Genomic DNA, 16,672 nt, shown 5'->3' on the forward strand with positions numbered 1-16,672 from the left:
AAGATAGTAAAGAGTCCAGTAGCACCTTTAAGACTAACCGACTTTATTGAAAGCTGTGGCTCTTGAAAGCTTACGTTACAATAAAGTTGGTTAGTCTTAAAGGTGCTACTGGACTCTTTACTATTTTTCTACTGCAGACGAACACAACTAACTCCTCTGGATCTATGACCATGGAAAGCACCACATTCAGCCCAAAGGGAAGGTGTGCATTTTTTGCAGTTCCTTCCAACACCAGCACCAACACCCACACAACAGAGGGTTTTTTCAGGCTTTAAATAAATGGAATAGATGTATTAGTATAGCAATATATCAGTTACCAATTCTTCTTTCAAAAGCCCTGGAAAGGCACTCCAGTCCTGGTGGTCGCCACCGGGGGGGGGGGGGGCCTGAGGCGAGAAAAGTGCACCGAGAGTCTTTGTTCAGATTCTCCGGTGCTGCTGCAAATTACTTTGCATCTGCAGTTGCAGGGAAAGAAATGCCGAAAAGGGTCTTTTGTGCAAGGGTTTCCAAAGCAGATTTTACAGACTGGGTTTTGTGGCAGTTGGGTCAGCACAGAAAGGAGTCTTTCTCAGTAAGAAGTTCAGTAACTGCTGCACTGGATCATAAACCCACAGGTACAGACAAGCTGCTGAAATTGTGTTGTTCTGCTGTCTAGGCGAGCCCCAAAGAGATGGTCATTATACAGTAAGGTGACCCCCTGCGTAGAGTCCTGGAGGTAACTTTGAACAGCTTCCGCCAATGAGGAGTAATCAAGCTCCATATCTTTCAGACTGGGACATGCGGGTTGCCTGTTTTCTCCCTTCTTCCTCCCCTTCCCCCCAGGTGCTGATATGTAGACAACCTCTGGGGTGACCCTCTGCTGTGTCTCTTGACTAGATCTTAGATGTAAACTAGGTGAAATTATCTGTCTTGTGTTGGAGCCATTTTGGAGCATGCATATTTTTGTGTTCCATAGAATTCTTCATCCAGAATTGAAAACTGGCACATTTCGGGTGTGTGGATATGCAGATAAATCTGATTACAAAACACATGCCATTGCGTTCCTGCAGTGTGCTCATTATCAGCAATATACAATAACTTGTATATGTGCTTGTACTGGCCTGTTGAAAAGATTTATGAAAGCCAGAAAACCTGCTTGCTCCGATGCTGACCAACAATGGTCCAAAGTATACATTTTGGCACACCTGTCTTATCTTTTGGGACGAATCTGGCAGCTTTGATCTACTGAGCATTTGATACTGAGAGAGTCTCTCTGCTGTCCTGATTCTGTATGTTTGGAAGTGAGGGGTCTGCCTTCAATTGACTGTTTACTCTTGCTTGAGCTAATTTGGAGAAAGTAGTTTACCTGGCATATAGGGTGAAAAGAGGCTGCCCTCTGCCTTCCTCTCTTCTCTCTTTCTATTTGGTGATGGATTATCCCTTGGACTGCTTCATCTTGTTTTGCTATGCAATTGCAACTATCAAGATGTTGAAAAAATGGTATTGTCAGTAATCAAATGACTGCAATGGGCTGTTTTAATGTGTATGGGGAGGAGTGTAACTTCTGCATAACATGTGGCAAGAAATGACATTTCTTTCTCTGATGTGACCTGGTTAGGTCAAGGGTTTGCTCATTTTTCCATTAGGACCTTCTTTGCTCAAAGGAAGACATTCCAGTTGCAAGTGGTCACTTATGGCACCAGGGAAGCAGCCATGTGCAATCTGAGTCATCTGCCCAGCTTCCCTTACTGTTGCGCGGGATATTTGGCTTTAACTCTTGGACTAGGTGTCATGACACACATAATGAGCTTCAGGGGTGGGAGGCAGAGTCTTTTTTAGCCTGTTGGTTTATTGACACCCTCCCTCCCCAGACCCACCAAGGATGAGTTTTGCAGTCTTATTCTTTAAAAGGGGAGGGGGACTTCTAATGACAAACTCTTTAGGATTTTCAGTTTGTGCAGAGAAGTAGCAGTGTTAATTTTCTGCAGCAAAAACCAAGATCCTTCCAGGTAGTGTGACTCGATAGTGTGGCTGCTATGACTTGCGCGCTGATTGCGTTCATAAGCAAGAGTCTGTTTCATCAGATGTAAGTTTATGCTTCCTTTTAGCACAGAAGAGTGTGAAACCAAAATGGCTTCTCCTGAAAACTTCACAGCATTTAGTTCTGTAGCTCTTTTGTCACATATGGGACTTGTTTGTAAGGATCAACGAAGGTGGAAGAATTGCAATGATTTCTGACTTTGTGGCGAGAGTTCCCTGTTAAAAAAAAAAAAACGAGCATGCATGTTTACCTAGAGGGTGAAGACAGGTATAAAAGCAGAACTTGCAGTGAATTATGAACACGTGCAGCTGCCTCGTACTGAATCAGACCATTGGTCTATCAAGGTCAGTATTGTCTAAGACAGGCAGTGGCTCTCCAGTGACTCAGGCGGAAGTCTTTCATATCACCTCCTACCTGATCCTAGAGGTGCCATGGATTCAACCAAGGACCTTCTGCATGCCAAACAGATGCTCTATCAGACTGCAGTGCTGGCCTCATGAGTTTGCAACTCATCGAATTGGATACTGGCTTAATCCTTGCTATTGCAACCTTATTTCTGTGCTTCAGGGAGGGTGTCCACTGGGGTGGGGTGGAGGAGTTTAATGTCACATGACTATTTATTAATTAATCAGATCAATTGTTACTTTATAAATTTAGAAAAAACAAACTTTAAGAAAATATAAAACTCATCAGGCTTGAGGGCTAAGTTTCTTGGTCATGGGCTAGCATGAGAGAGGTTATTCTGTAATGTGCATAGCCATCTTCTGCTTCAAAGCTCACAGAACTGGTTTTTCCAGGAAAGGAGAGGAATTGAGCAAAAGAAAGGTACTTCTCAAGTGGCCCACGTTCTAAATATGTCACATTTGTATTGCTTGGCGGTGCTTGAGCCTGCCTTGGCTTGGGCAAGGGAGGATGATCCCTTAAGGCACCACTGAGTTCTGCCTCCACAGACACAAAGGTTGTACATCTGAAGAAGAGTTCTTTCTGGTTCTTTGGCTTCCAAAGCTGCCATTGCACCCCTTCTTCTCTGCTACCTTCCAACTCATGTGATCTTTCATTTTAGGAATGATGAGGTGATTGCTGTGGCAAGTATGAACTACGACCCGATTGTCTCCAAGGTTGCTGATGTCATGGGAGCCGGGAGAGCCATCAGGAAAAGAGATGTGGAGTAAGTAGGAGTCCTGGAGCTGAGCTGGAGTTTCCCATTCTGTCAGTTTGGTCCTTTTCTTTTTGCAGTGTTGTTTGACTGCCAGAAAGAAGGAAGATGTCACCTTTTGATCCCTTCCTTACTTCCAGAGAGTGAAAAGGCAGTGTGCTCAAACATGTTATCTGGCTCTGGGCACAGAAGGTAGCATCTTGAGCATCTTAGAATTCATTTTCAATGTTACTTTGTGGATGTTGGTCTGAAAGTAGGGTGGCTCTGGTATTTTTAACAGCTGTGCAGCCAGTGAAGCTCTTTCCAGCAAGCCAACACAATGACAGAAAAAAAATCATTTGCTTGAATTTCCACTTCACTGGAGTGATCTGGGCAATGCCTGATAAAATTTCAGGAGCCTGAGTGGTGGCAGCAGGATTTCCAATGACTGGCATAGTGTAAATAGTGTGTGGCAGTGACCTGATGTCTAAGAATAGGACAGGTAGGGGTTGACAGATGTCAATCCAGTTTGGTGCAGTGGTTAAGAACGTGGGAGTCTAATCTGGAGAACCGGGTTTGATTCCCCACTCCTCCACTTGAAGCCAGCTGGGTGACCTTGAGTCAGTCACAGCTTCTAGGAGCTCTTTCCTAATAATAATAACATACTTCGTAAACCGCTCCGAGTGGGCATTAAGTTGTCCTGAAGGGTGGTATATAAATCAAATGTTATTATTAACTTGAGATCAAGGGTTACATGTCACTTCAGTTCTTCTATTTCTATGCTCTTTCTCATTCTCTGCATCCAAAGAAAGGTTTGTTAAAAATAAAAATCTATTTTCCTACCCTAAACCTCAAAACTGTCTCTCATTTGCTAGTAGCCAAGACAGTAGGCAGGGACAAAAGCATTTCCTCTAAACGAACTACACATCCCAGGGTGCACTGTGCAGCTGTCTGCTAGTGAGGCCATCCCACTGATGAACCAAGGTGAAGCAACTGCTTTTAGAACAGAGGTGAATTTGCAAGAAGCAGCCCTTCCATCTCCCTCTACACATTCACCCTCTACTCATCTGATCAGGGAGGGCTAAAATGCTTTATGTGGGAAGGGAGGAGATGTCCCCTCTCTCCAGCTTAAGAGAAGAAGAACATATTTTAAAGTATGTAAACAGATGCAAAGTTTGAATAATTTATACAGGCCACTCAGAGTCTCTCTACAGGAGACGAATTACATGAGGACGCTCAAGTGAAGGGAGATGCAATGTTAGCCGGAAAGCCACAGATTGGAAGGCTTTGTCAATCTCCCTCTCTACAGAGCTGGCAAAGATTGCTCCTCAGAGGGTTTGTTTATTTCCTCTTCACTTCCCAGAAGGGGAGGTAAAACTAACGGAGCCTGCTGGGAGGTGAAAAGGAAATAAACCCCATCAGCAGCCATATTTGCAGGCTCTGTGGAGAGGGGAAATCGTCAGAGCCTTCTGATCTGTCTTTTCAAACTCGGTTTCCTGGCTAACATTGTGCCTCCCTTCACTTGAGCATCCTCGTGTAATTCGTCTCATGTAAAGAGACTTTCAGGAATCCACTTTTCTTGGTGCAGATTTTTTGGAGTGCATTTTTTGTGTACAGATTGTATACAGACGAATGTATGGGTTTTTGCAGGACAACCACTCAGTTAGGATCAAATGTTGATTCTCTTCATCTTTCTCTCTCTTTCTCTCTCTCTCTCCTTTTACTGCTGCAATTTAAGGCTGTTTGTCCGTTATGGAACGTACGTATATTTGAGTTGGTGCCTTGAGCCTGTTAACAGTGTGGAGGGGCAATTATTAGCAGAGCAACCGAAATTTGACACCCCCCCTCCCCCGCCACTTTATATCTGTGGATAATTCAGCATTTTGCAAGCAGCCACTGATCCATAATTACACCTGCTACCCTTGTCTATAACTTATTTACATGCTTGGGAGGCTCCTTGGAAGCTCGGTCTTGCCAAAAGTGAGAGGAAAGCCCCAGTGTCATTTCAGCTTGCCTCTCCTTCTGTGGAAATAGGAACTGACTGTTACGTATGCAAAAGTCTGCTTGGAAACAGCATCTCATCTGATCACCTATGGGGAGGAAAGGTTCATCCTTGTGGCCAGCTTGGTGGGGGAACCGATTCTATAATCTGGGATAAGAGTGGGCGTCTCTGTCTCTCTCAATGTGCCACAAATGATGCCCACACACAGCAGACAGGACAATTTATGTAGGCTGTTAAATTGTATGGGCTTCTTTGAAAGACTAGGCAAAGGTGGGTGCTGTATACTCAGTTTTGGTGTCTGATCAGAGGAGTAAGCCACAGTAGTGAGAAAGAACAGTGTGGCTTAGATACTCTGTAGCCTCCAATACATGCATGTGTGAACTTCTGAATAAGCAATAACCCCTCAGATTCTGCTTGATCTTCTTGCCAGCAGTCAGAGGGCCAATCTGAAGTGAACGTGACTGATTCCAGTTAGCTTTGTATTATCTCTATAATACCATCAATGTGCAGGGCTCCTTACAGTATTGCCATAACAAAAAGGTGGGTTCCTGTCCTAAGCAACTATATGCTAGACGTGCAGGTTTTGCACATTTAGCTTGGCCCTAAGCTGCTCGAGTTCCCTGCAGCTGCACAACAGCTTTGGGGAATAGCTGTTAAAAATAAAGGAGCCCCTAAATGGCCTCAGAATGCCTCCATGGGGGGAGGAGGGGCTCCTCCCTTCCTCCTCAGGCCGTGTCAAAATACCAGGGGAGGGAGGGTTTCCCCCTTGTTTTTTCTGCTGCATGTGGAGAATTCTGTGCATGTGGAGCAGTAAAAACGGGGGTGGGGGACGACTCCTCCCATGCTATTGTGACATGGGGAAATTACTTGAAGGGGAGGGAGGAGCCCCTCCCTACCATGGAAGTATTCTGAGGTCATTTTTACTCCCTTTATTTTTTAACAGCCATTTACTTTTTAACTGCTGTATGGCTGCAAAAATCTAAAACTTGCACCCTAAAACTTGCATGTGACTGGAGACATTCTTGGAGAGGAAGTGAACAAAGGAAAGAGGGAACAGCGAGGTGGTTGTGATACAAATGCAGGACACACATACTTGACTTTAAGAGACATCAGGTGCAAGGCAACTTATTACCCAAGTGCGTGGAGCCCTGACTTGGACTGGGTCCATGGTGCTGGGGGACAAGTGTCTTCAGTGCCTTCAGATTTCCCCACAGCACCATTTTCCTGACCCAGGTGCTCTTTGCCTGCTGGGGGGCTGCATGTATAGTGATGGGAACTCAGATGGTGCATGTTACAAATGGTCACATGTGCTTTGACCCTAAGTAAGCAGGAGATGTTTGGGAGGCAAATGGTGGGAGGAACAAAGAAATATATTAGGATAGAAGGACCATAAAATGTGTGGAGAACAAAGTTTCAGGTAGGTAGGTGTGTTGGTCTGTAGTAGAAGAACAAAATTTGATTCCAGTAGCACCATAAAGACCAAGGGAAACTTTTGGAGGTAAAAACAAGGAGTTTGTGCTCAATATGAAAGGGGATCGGAAGCTAGTGGAAGAAATTGTGTGGCTGTTGTTTGCCAGTGTATCCTTGCAAAACCTCCAAAGCAGCTAAAGTGAGATCATAAAAAATTTGTTCTCCATGGCTAGTTTCTCTTTCCCCTCAGGCAAGTGGTTGAGCCCCAGCCTTCTTCCCAGGGCTGAAGTCTCACAGCCTCCTTATGCTGTGTTTCCAGTGCACTGAGAATGGGGGCTGCACATCATGCTGATGTCTACCTAGACAAGAATCCTGTTTCCAATAGTGGCAAGCCAGAACTTTCTAGGAAGCTCACAGCAAGGTTTGAGGCACAGGCTTGTAGTCTTGTTTTGTGGCTTTTGGAGCCATGGCACCCCAAAACAATCAAAATGCCCCTGTGGATTTGCCATCCTCTAAGGATAGTTTTAGCAGATGTAGTCTTGAGGTTTTGCTTCCCAGGATGTACACACATTGTCTTTTATCACTGTTGTCACTGATCAAACAGGTTTTGCAGGCTTTTAAAAACTATACAAAAACCTATTTAACAGAAGAGTATGAGGGTCTAATTGCATGTCCTACTGTTTTCAGGTCTATCTTATGTTCTTTCATATTACAGTGTACTAGGAGTTCCATGTTCAGAGCTTAGAGTTTTTGAAATGTAGTTCTCAGATGTGCAGGGGCCTGATTTGGGATCCTTATTTGGACCAGGACTGTGGTGCGCAAGGAGAAAGGGCTTAAGCCTCACCCTGTGTTTGATTCTCAATCTGAAATGACCCCAGGCTGTTCTTTTGACTCCTTGGGAAACTTACGTATACTGGTAGGCTACATGCAACCTTCCTCGGTGAGGCAAATAGCTGATCCTTGGGAGTTTCAAGCCAGGAAAATTGTGTTGTTGGATTTTCACTTCCCAACCTCCTAAAAATGCCTCTCTTCAGCCTAGAGTTAACGCATAGGGGAAAGTTTTGGAAACACTCTTACAATGAAGTTCCTTTCTGTCTTTCCTCTAGAACTGGAGACATGTCCTGGTTAACAGGGAAAGGCTCATAATGACCCTGGGATATGTTGGATCTCTGCAGACTCCACAGTTGCCAGTGGGGAGATGCATGCCATGCACCCTTCCATGACTTCGATGAATCCGGCATCTTCCTGTGAACCTGTCCCTGAGCTGTCTTCCTTCTGCATCCCCCTCAAAGGTCCACTTCTAGGAGTATTCTCGACCAGATGAACCTGCACTTTAGTAGCCACAGACTGGCTTTAAAAGGTCTTGTAAAGCCAACCAAAGGGATAGATGGTCCCTCCAGTGTAACAGACTTGTCATGGCCAAGCTGAACATAACACTGTCCAATGTGTCCTTTGGTAAGCTCTTCATTAATTCAGCAGAGCAGTGTGGAAGAGGAGTAAATATGGGTGATTGGAACATTCCAGTGATTAGTGTAGAGAACAGGTGCCAGAAAGGAGGAGACCCCCCCACGATCCCATCGTTCCTTCTCTGAATTCCATTCCTATTACGGTTCCATCGCCAAGTGCTTGCATGCTTTTCCTGCAGTCACGGCAGCAGGGGACTTGATTAGGCCCTCCTGCTAGCCAGAGGCAAAAAACCTGGAAGGTGCTTCGGATCCATCAGCAGCAGAGGAGGTGAGAGGTCAAGCTTAATTTCATGAACAATTGGGCCTTTCTTGCAGCAGCAATGGCAGCTTCGACTGACATGGCATGAGAGAAACAGTCACTCAGTTGGCATCTGTGCTGCACCTCACGCTTCCTTCTCCTGGCCCTCCCATCTTGCCTACCTGCTCACCCTGTATGGGTGCTGTGTATATGCTGCAATACTGCATGAGAAGCATGGAACGTGGACACAGAACCCAGCTTTTTGAGCATTTCTTTTTTAAAAAACACACATTTTTAGCCCTTATGATGATGCAGATGTGCTTGATAAGGTGTGGGCAATGTCTTTTGGAATCTCAGATGCCTGGTGGAGCAGGGCTGAATAACGTCATTAGTTGGAGGTAGGAATACAACTTCCTTGTCATTCCCCAAATAAACTAGGCCATCAATGAGAAATATGCTTAATTGGCATAAGTTTACACACGTCATAGAGTTGTTTGACTTGATATAGAATTTGGGTATTTTTTCCTCCAGCCCACACAGCTCTGCCTATCAAATGGCATGTCTTCTAAACGCTATGCCTCTCCGAATAATCAACCTTTATTGTTCCCAAGTATCTATATCCTTGGCAATCAGTACCACGTGTGAGGCTATGAGACCCAGCAGATTCTTTTTCCAAGAGGAAATGGGAGACCCATATGATCCTCATGGATTGCAGTTGGCACTATCTGTGGCTTCCGCAGTAAGGTGGGTTCTGTGCCATGTTGGGGCCCCAGAGATTTCTTTTCCAAGAAGCAGATGCTGAACTGTCTCTGCAAACAGGATTAGGCCATATCAGTGCTGTTAATCTTTCATGTATTGACTTAACTAGGTTTCCACCATTACCTTGACCAGCTCTAGGACATGAACCCAAACTTCAGTAGGCAGAAATCTGACACTTCATCTTCATGCTGTTGAATTTCTGCTTTTCACACAACTGTGAGAGGCACAAAGAAATGGGAACTCTCTTTGCCCACCCTGCATCTCACCTGCCTACACAACTTTACCAGGTCAATCTGAAATGCCACTCGCTTATATCCAACTGCCTGCAAGATTAGCTGTCTTACAATGGGCACTCTTTTTCTAGGTTGATAATAAACTAATATATTAAACCACACTTGAGTTTGTGTTGTCACTGTCATGAGAAGTTTCGCTCACCCAACTTCTGGGCCTTTATCATCACTCTGACTCACAAATGTATCTGATAAAACTCCGTATTAGAAGAAGCTCGTGGTCAAAATGGCATCCTATGCCTGAAAGTGGTTTAGTAGTTCTGAGGCAACTGTGCTGCTACTCTGGTTTTGTGGGTATAGCTTCCTCTTTCCTTCTGGATCCTCCTTTTTTTAACATCTCAGGTGCTCAACTGCACATTCTAGGAAGCAAATCTGATTGGCAACTTTTCAACAGGTCACTGTAGTTGTGCCTTTAACAATACCTTGCTGTGTAGAGACTATCAGGCTGAACCTATTTATTGTTGTCAGACTCCACCCGTCATGCAGTGCAAAGGCTGCTCCCCCCCCTGCTTTTTTTGCAATCAAGATGTTTCTGATAAAGACATAAAATCAGACCCGTATGGGTTTTTCCCCTGGCCAGTTGGCAGTCTTGCCACTTCCCTATTTAATATTTCTAGGGCTGGATTAGCTTGTAGCTACTTGAGAAATTAATACAGGATACTAGCTAGAATCCTAGCATGGAACAATCACAAGTATTAGACTGAGCATTTTATTCTCAGCATCAGCAAAAAACATCACTCGGTCCTATGCAAGTTTACTTTGAAGTAAGTCCCACTGTGTTTAAAGGAGCTTACTCTCAGATAAAGATGCATAGGATTGTAAGGGAATCTAGCACAACTTCCACCATGCAATATTGTATCTTTAGTTGTGGCAACAGCCAGGGAGATAGATCCCTTGCAAATGGGCTTGCTGCTTATTTATTTATTTATTTACATTATTTATAGTCTGCCTTTCTCACTGGGAGTCAAGACAGATCACATAGTATAAGTCACTATGAACAGTGACTGGGATGTTCAGTAAACAATACGATAGGATAGCAGAAATTTGAAAGCAAGCAGAAATCCAATACAGATCTGAAGAAAAAATTCTGCTCAAACGAAACATAAAACAGCATGGAACTATCCAGTAGGAGCATATTTACAGCAACAGACAGCACACAGTAGTTCAGTCTACAGTCACCAACACATTTCTCTGAGCCATTTCCTTCCAGCACAGTCCTATCACCTGTGGGAGAAAGGCCTCCTCTAAACAATTCAGTTCTGCACAGTTTGCAGAAAGCTAGGAGCGTGGGAGCTTTTCTGACTGCTGCTCTTGCTGTTCCTCTGCCTGCCCCTTCAACAGCAGCCACCAGCTCAGAAGCTGAGGTGGTAAAGCTTCCTCCACCATTTAGCTCCATTTCTGCTAATAAATCAGGCCTGCCCAACATGTGGCCCGTGGAGCTGAATTGGTTGCCCATCACTCAAAAGATTAGCATTCCAGCCTCCTGGGACTGCCAAGGCACAGGGAGGTTGCCCTACCCTTGGCAGGTGTGGGCTACATTTGGCTTGCTGGGCACAACAACCAAAACCAAAGTCCTCCCTTGCTTCTGTGCCTTTGGCAGCAGCCTGAGCTGTAGAAATAAGGTAATAAAATGTTTCATGTCATGGAAATATAACTATGACTACTGGCAAGTGTCTTCAAATAAAAACTATTATTAAAAGGTGGTTGAAAAGTTCCCAAAACCTCATTGAAAGCTGTGCTTAAAAGGAGAAAAAAAGGAGCATGGCCAGTAGAGAAGGTGGCAGCCTTACCTCAGGAAGGTTGTTTTCTCCTTCCTGAACCTCATTTTAATCCCTGGGCTGAATGGCAGCTGTTCTGCCCAGTCACGTAAGGAAATGAGGAGATCACTGCCTGATCCAGCTCAGCAGTGGGAGGGTGAAGAGCAGGGGAGTGGCATGAGACCCACACCAAGGACTATGGCTCTGCGTACTCCTCTGCCTCCCCCTCTGCGGAAGGGTTTGACCACGTTCAGTGGCTCTCTCTTCATCAACAACAAGACTAGTGACTGTGGTGTGACACAGATCTACAACCCAGGTATGAAAAGTGATCGGGTGGTCTTCCATGGGGTCTGGGAGCAGGCCACTATGCATCCCGTCTCACATCAAAGCAAGCATTTCTTTCTTTAAACATTGCCATGTCACTGTTCTCAAAGAAGCTTGCAATACAAAAATACTATGTAAAACTGGAGAAAGGAGAAAAAAACAGGGCAGAGCTTTGCTTGCAGGCATGCATGCTCTCTCTCGCTCTCTCTCCCTGACAGAAGATCTCCCAGCTCCGACCAAAAGGCCCTTAAGCTCTTGACCAGCAGCTCAGGCTTTTAAAGGTTACCTACAAGAAAAAGGTTGGGGCAGAAGCTCAGCTTCAAGGTCTTAGCAGCTGACTGCTGTTTCATTTTCTTCCCCTCTTGTAGTACCCCTCTTCAGATTACGTTTTTTAACAAGGTGGGTCAATGCTGGGTTGTTGGGAGTTTGGGGTCAGGAAAACAGCAGTGGGTGGGTGTAGGTTAGTTACTACAGGTGGGAGGCTGAAGCCCCTTGTCCCCCGGTGCCATGGTCCCTATCCAAATTGGACCTCTGCAGCACATGGGAACTTATTTCACAGTAGCTGTAGTGTGTCTTTGGAGAATATGCAATGTCTCGTTTGGCTCTCAAAGCACTAGTGCTATATCGTTCCATCCCACACCCACAATTCCATGCTGCCCAAGGCCTGCTCTGCGCAACATCAATTTACTCTGCAGTAGCTTCTTGCGCAAACAGTTTGGAAACACTATTAGCATTAGGCTTCACGGCCATTTTTGTGTTCATGCTTGCCCATATGCATTCATGCATCTTAGACTTAAAAGTTACCTGGTCTCTCACACAAAGACCAACATAACAGAACCAGAGGGTACATACCATGTTCCTTGGGATGAGCCCACTACAGCAGAAAAGTCACACACTCCAGTAAATTGCTGTTCACATTTTTAACCTTAAAGCACAATCCCATTCATGTGTTTATGAGTCCATTTATGGGACTGGCCCTCAGATGCAAATGTGACGTACATTGAAACTCACAACCACATTTGTGGTGTTCTCACATCTGTGGTGTTTGAAGGCTCAAATTCCCAGCCCCGCCCACCGCTGCCATTAATTACACATCGATACTGCAAAAGAGGCTGTGTTGGAGTGATGGTTTATCCTGCAACATCTGGCAACTGCAAGGCCAGCCCAAGGCAGAGACCTCTCACCACAATGTCAACTACCTAGCATACTATTTAACACAGGGTACAGTTCGGAAGGAAGTTCCCCTGCAAATGTCTTAGTAAAACAAAAGAGCACTGGCTGGCTTAATTTATTTTTTAAATTATCTGTCTTGTACCTTACTATGGGCAATATTTTGAAAACATGGCTTATAAACATTAAAAAAGCAACCTTTTCAGAGGAAACCATTATTTTCTTTACAATACTGAAGTGGTGGCTGAAAACCGTCTTGCTTGTTTTATTTCCTGCTCAGGACAGGAGGTGCTTTCCAGTTTGCCTTTGCAAATGATGCTCTATTTCAACGTCTTTTACTTCCCATTCTGGTGTCTGTCAGAGGGATTCATGCTGGAACTTAAGGTACTGGAGCACCACAGACATTAACAGTCTCTGGAGGACTTATGTGGACAGCTCCTTTTTTGGAATATCTTTTGGTTGATGGTGGTGGGGGGGGGGGTGGGGATTGGGTGCACACACTGGGCATTATTACTTTCTTCATGGAACTGGGCGAGCAACAGGGCTGATCCAAAACATTTTTGCTGCCCCTCAGACCATTTATGATCTGAGAAGTCCTGTGGGAATGCTTTAAAAGATCCTGAGCACGTTCAAGTAACAGCTAGTGGAGCCAGTGTGTTGTAGTGGTTAGAGTGTCATTTTAGGATCTGGGGAAATCCAGTTTAAATTTTCACTCTGCCAAGGAAGCTTGTTGGGTGACCTTGGGCCAGTCGCACATTCTCAGCCTACCTGACCTCACAGGGTTGATGTGAGCATAAAATGGAGGAGAGAATGACGTAAGCTGCTTTGGGTCCCCAGTGGGAAGAAAGGCAAGCTATAAGTAAATAAATAAATCTTGCTGATCTATCATAGTTGGATATATGCAAGCTCAGCTGTCTCCCTAAATGGTCAATTTGCCCCAAACTTTTCATGAATTAGTGTTAGGTCTTAGTTTGTGGAAGTTTATGTTAGAGGTTTTTTTAAAATGCTACTTTTAATGTTCCATAAGAATCCTGTTTATTTTTGCTGCAAGAGATTAACACAGCCACCTTTCTAAGACAGTGGCCTTCAATGTATGGGTTGTGACCCTCGGAGTCCCACAATTGTCTTTGGGGGGGGGGTACATGTATACTAAGAGGAGCAGAAGGGCACTGAGGCAAGATAACTCAGCAGAGAAGATTCCTTTTTAGGACAGGCAAATTTCGATACACCCCTCCTTGCAAAAGCTCTCCCTTGTCTTCACTCTCTTCACAGCACACCGCACAGCCCCTGGCCTGGCAACTCTCTGTTTTCCAAAGCTCTTTGTGCATCTGCATGGTGGAGTTTCTCTTCCCACTAGTGAGGTCATAGGCCTGGCTCCTCCTCTTCATGTTATTGGCAGTCACATGACTTCCTGTTGCAAGCCTGTCTGGGATTAAAAAGGGTCCTGGGACTGCAAGTGAAGACTGCTGTTCTAGACTGACTTCAGTGGGTTTAGACTGGCATAACTCTGCATAGGATTGCAATATAAGTCTTGCACTGAGATGTTGCGTGAGGCAACTTTCATTTTACTCTTCTCCTTCTAAATCATGACCCCTCCTTACAGTACCACCTCCTGCCCACTCACTATCAGGTTCTCCTTGTTGGTGCATACCTGACGATCGTCTTAACAGAAGGTTTGCGCCTGTACCTTGGATACATTGGAAACTTGCAAGAAAAGGTAAGAGCTTGTGGGAGTGTTTCAGCACTTGAAAAGATGCAGAGGGAAACAAGATTGCCATGCTGTGAGCCTGACCTAGTCAAGTTCTCAAGATATTTTAAAATGGCTGAATTCAGCTATAAAATGGCATTGACGTCCATGGGTCAGGCCTATGGATGCCATAATAACTACTTTGGTCCCTACAGTTACCATCATAAGCAGCATTCCATCCTTCTAAGTCCACTGAAGTCAATGGCCCTGTTAGCTGTACAAACACCGACGTCTGGGTCCCTTAACTACCAAGAGCCAAACGAATGCTACATTAAGGATTTGTGATTGATTTTTGATGTATAGTTTATCCTTAAAAAGCAGTCAAAAGAAACCTTTTGGATCAGATTCATGATAAACACCTCTGGAGTTATTAATTCCTGTAGCATAAAAAGACAGGCAGCGAACAAGTCTACTAATACCAAAGTGGGAGGATTTCTACTGGAGGGTAAACAAGGGAGAATTACAGTCCTAATCAGACCTACCCCACAGGTGCTTTTTACAGTTCTGTTACAGCTCCTTAAGCCGCTGCTTGTGTTGTTTGGAGGGATGAAAATCTTCCTTGGAGGAGTAAAGATTTTGCTCCGTAAAGGGTGGGGGCTGAAGGGGGAAGAAGAGAAGCAACAAATTCTGCTCCCCTCCTCTAATTATAGTTGCCATAGAAAGCCTCCCTTTTACCCATAAAATATTGTCAGCATGCTAAAAACCGCTGAACTTCAGCTAGCAAACACCATCAAATATCAGTTGTTGAATTTCTAACCAGATTTTCAGCCAGATACCAAATCTTAAAATAATATACATCAAGTATCAAATAGCTGGGGAATACTTGACCATTTGAAAAAAAAGATGATGGATATTCAACCTTAACATCCACAGAGAAGAATTTTAAGGAGCAAATTGGTTTTAGCTTTATTGTAGATTTGATTTCACTGATGCAATACAGCAAGTGGCTGACATCCACGAAAGGTGGACCCTTGCCCAAAGTGGCTCCTCATCTTGTGCATCCACAGCAGTCACTGATCTTCTTCTTTGGTTTCTGAAGGTCCCAGAACTTGCTGGCTTCCTCCTGATATCGTTCATGATAGAGCTGCCCATCCTGTTGTTTCTCCTGAGTGATGAGGACACCATCAGACTGCCTCTGGAGATAGCCACGCATCTAATCCTCTTCCTCTTTCTCACCTGTGAGATCACAGCTGCCTTTTTTGCACTTAAAGGGATGACCAAACAGCTGGCCATGCGATTCTACCTGAAGCAATTTGAAGAGGGACCTGAAAGGCCAGGGAAGCCACCCGCAAGTATGAGCGGCTGCCAGTGGGGAGAGGTCAGTTGGGGGAGTCTGCTGCCCATCTACCCTGAACTTGCACACGATCAGTAATGCATAGCAAGAGTCCAGCTGAAACAGTTAGTCCATAGAAAAAGTGGACTTCAGAGAGCATCTACAAAGACTGCTGAAGCATCCTATGATTCCCCCATTCTAGTTTCCTCATCAGGGAGAAAAAGTAAATTACTAAGAATTGGTTACTATGACATACGAACGGGACAGAAGTTACATTTTGGTGGCTTGGTAGTGGTCCCCGATGTGATTGTTATGGGTGCCATGGAGCTCATCAGTGTGTTTCCTCGTGCCTACTTCCTACTTCCCCAAAGCAAAGAGCCAGTCTGGGCTTTTCTTTGCCTCACTGGAGGAGGAGGAGGTGCTTTGGAAAACCCTGGTAGGCATTATCTATGCTTCTATGGGAGTACACATTCAGAAACAGCTGTCTCCATCATTGGAAGATGCTTGGGCCAATCACAAACATTTTGTGATTGGCCCCACCCCCCATGGCAGCCATTTTGTGGTGGCACCTACTCAAAATTCCAAAAGTGCTTGAGGGTTCCCTAATCTTGTGGAGACTATCTATGGTGACAAATTGACCCATTTAGCCTAGTGCTACTGGTAAAGGTCCTTAAGAAATCCTTGAAATAGAAATGCCAGCTGGATGTCAGCCTTATTGTAGGAATCCCAAGTTTCTGAGAAGGGAGGTTTGGCAAGCTTATCTGAACTTCTAAGTGGGGGTGTCTTTCATGCAGTAGGTCTCTCTTCTGGTCCAGCTAGAAGAGATGCCAGGTGTTCCATATTCAGTGCTCTTAAGCATTTTGCTTCTTTGTAAATGGCAAGCATGTGGGGGCCTGATTCAGATCAAGATCACGACACAGGCGGAAGGAAATTTCCCCTGCATTGTCCTTCTGACATGAAACTGGCTCTGAGAGTTTCTGTTTGCTTCATTGCAGTAAAAATTAAAATGAAATGACAATAAACAGAGTTTATGTATATTTGCACCAACAGGGTCATGAGCTCTGAAGGGACACTCCAAGTT

At 44.7% G+C, this 16,672-nt stretch overlaps 2 protein-coding genes across 2 annotated transcripts in view; both read left to right on the forward strand.

Annotated features, from left to right (window-relative positions):
• Positions 1 to 9,379, forward strand: part of AIFM3 (apoptosis inducing factor mitochondria associated 3) — a 58,568-nt gene extending 49,189 nt beyond the window's left edge. The window contains exons 21-22 of the mRNA XM_054995787.1: positions 3,084 to 3,188; positions 7,674 to 9,379. Of these exons, the coding sequence (XP_054851762.1) occupies positions 3,084 to 3,188; positions 7,674 to 7,713 (145 nt within the window). The 3' untranslated portion in view covers positions 7,714 to 9,379. The remainder of the gene's footprint in view (positions 1 to 3,083; positions 3,189 to 7,673) is intronic.
• Positions 9,380 to 11,275: 1,896 nt separating this feature from the next.
• On the forward strand, positions 11,276 to 15,710 carry LOC129341287 (transmembrane protein 17B-like). The gene is made up of 4 exons (XM_054996410.1): positions 11,276 to 11,393; positions 12,852 to 12,955; positions 14,175 to 14,288; positions 15,358 to 15,710. The coding sequence occupies exons 1-4, from the start codon at positions 11,276 to 11,278 to the stop codon at positions 15,688 to 15,690; spliced, it is 669 nt and encodes a 222-aa protein (XP_054852385.1). The 3' UTR covers positions 15,691 to 15,710.
• Positions 15,711 to 16,672: the final 962 nt, after the last annotated feature.

The sequence above is a fragment of the Eublepharis macularius genome, chromosome 13, assembly GCF_028583425.1.
Source record: "Eublepharis macularius isolate TG4126 chromosome 13, MPM_Emac_v1.0, whole genome shotgun sequence".
NCBI lineage: Eukaryota > Metazoa > Chordata > Lepidosauria > Squamata > Eublepharidae > Eublepharis > Eublepharis macularius.

Bases quoted from the DNA above. Each gene is read 5' to 3' on its own strand.
- LOC129341287 (XM_054996410.1), top strand. From the start codon at position 11,276: ATGGCTCTGCGTACTCCTCTGCCTCCCCCTCTGCGGAAGGGTTTGACC. The intron at 11,394-12,851 runs GTATGAAAAGTG...TTTCCTGCTCAG, and splicing joins GACACAGATCTACAACCCAG to GACAGGAGGTGCTTTCCAGT. The intron at 12,956-14,174 runs GTACTGGAGCAC...CCCTCCTTACAG, and splicing joins GATTCATGCTGGAACTTAAG to TACCACCTCCTGCCCACTCA.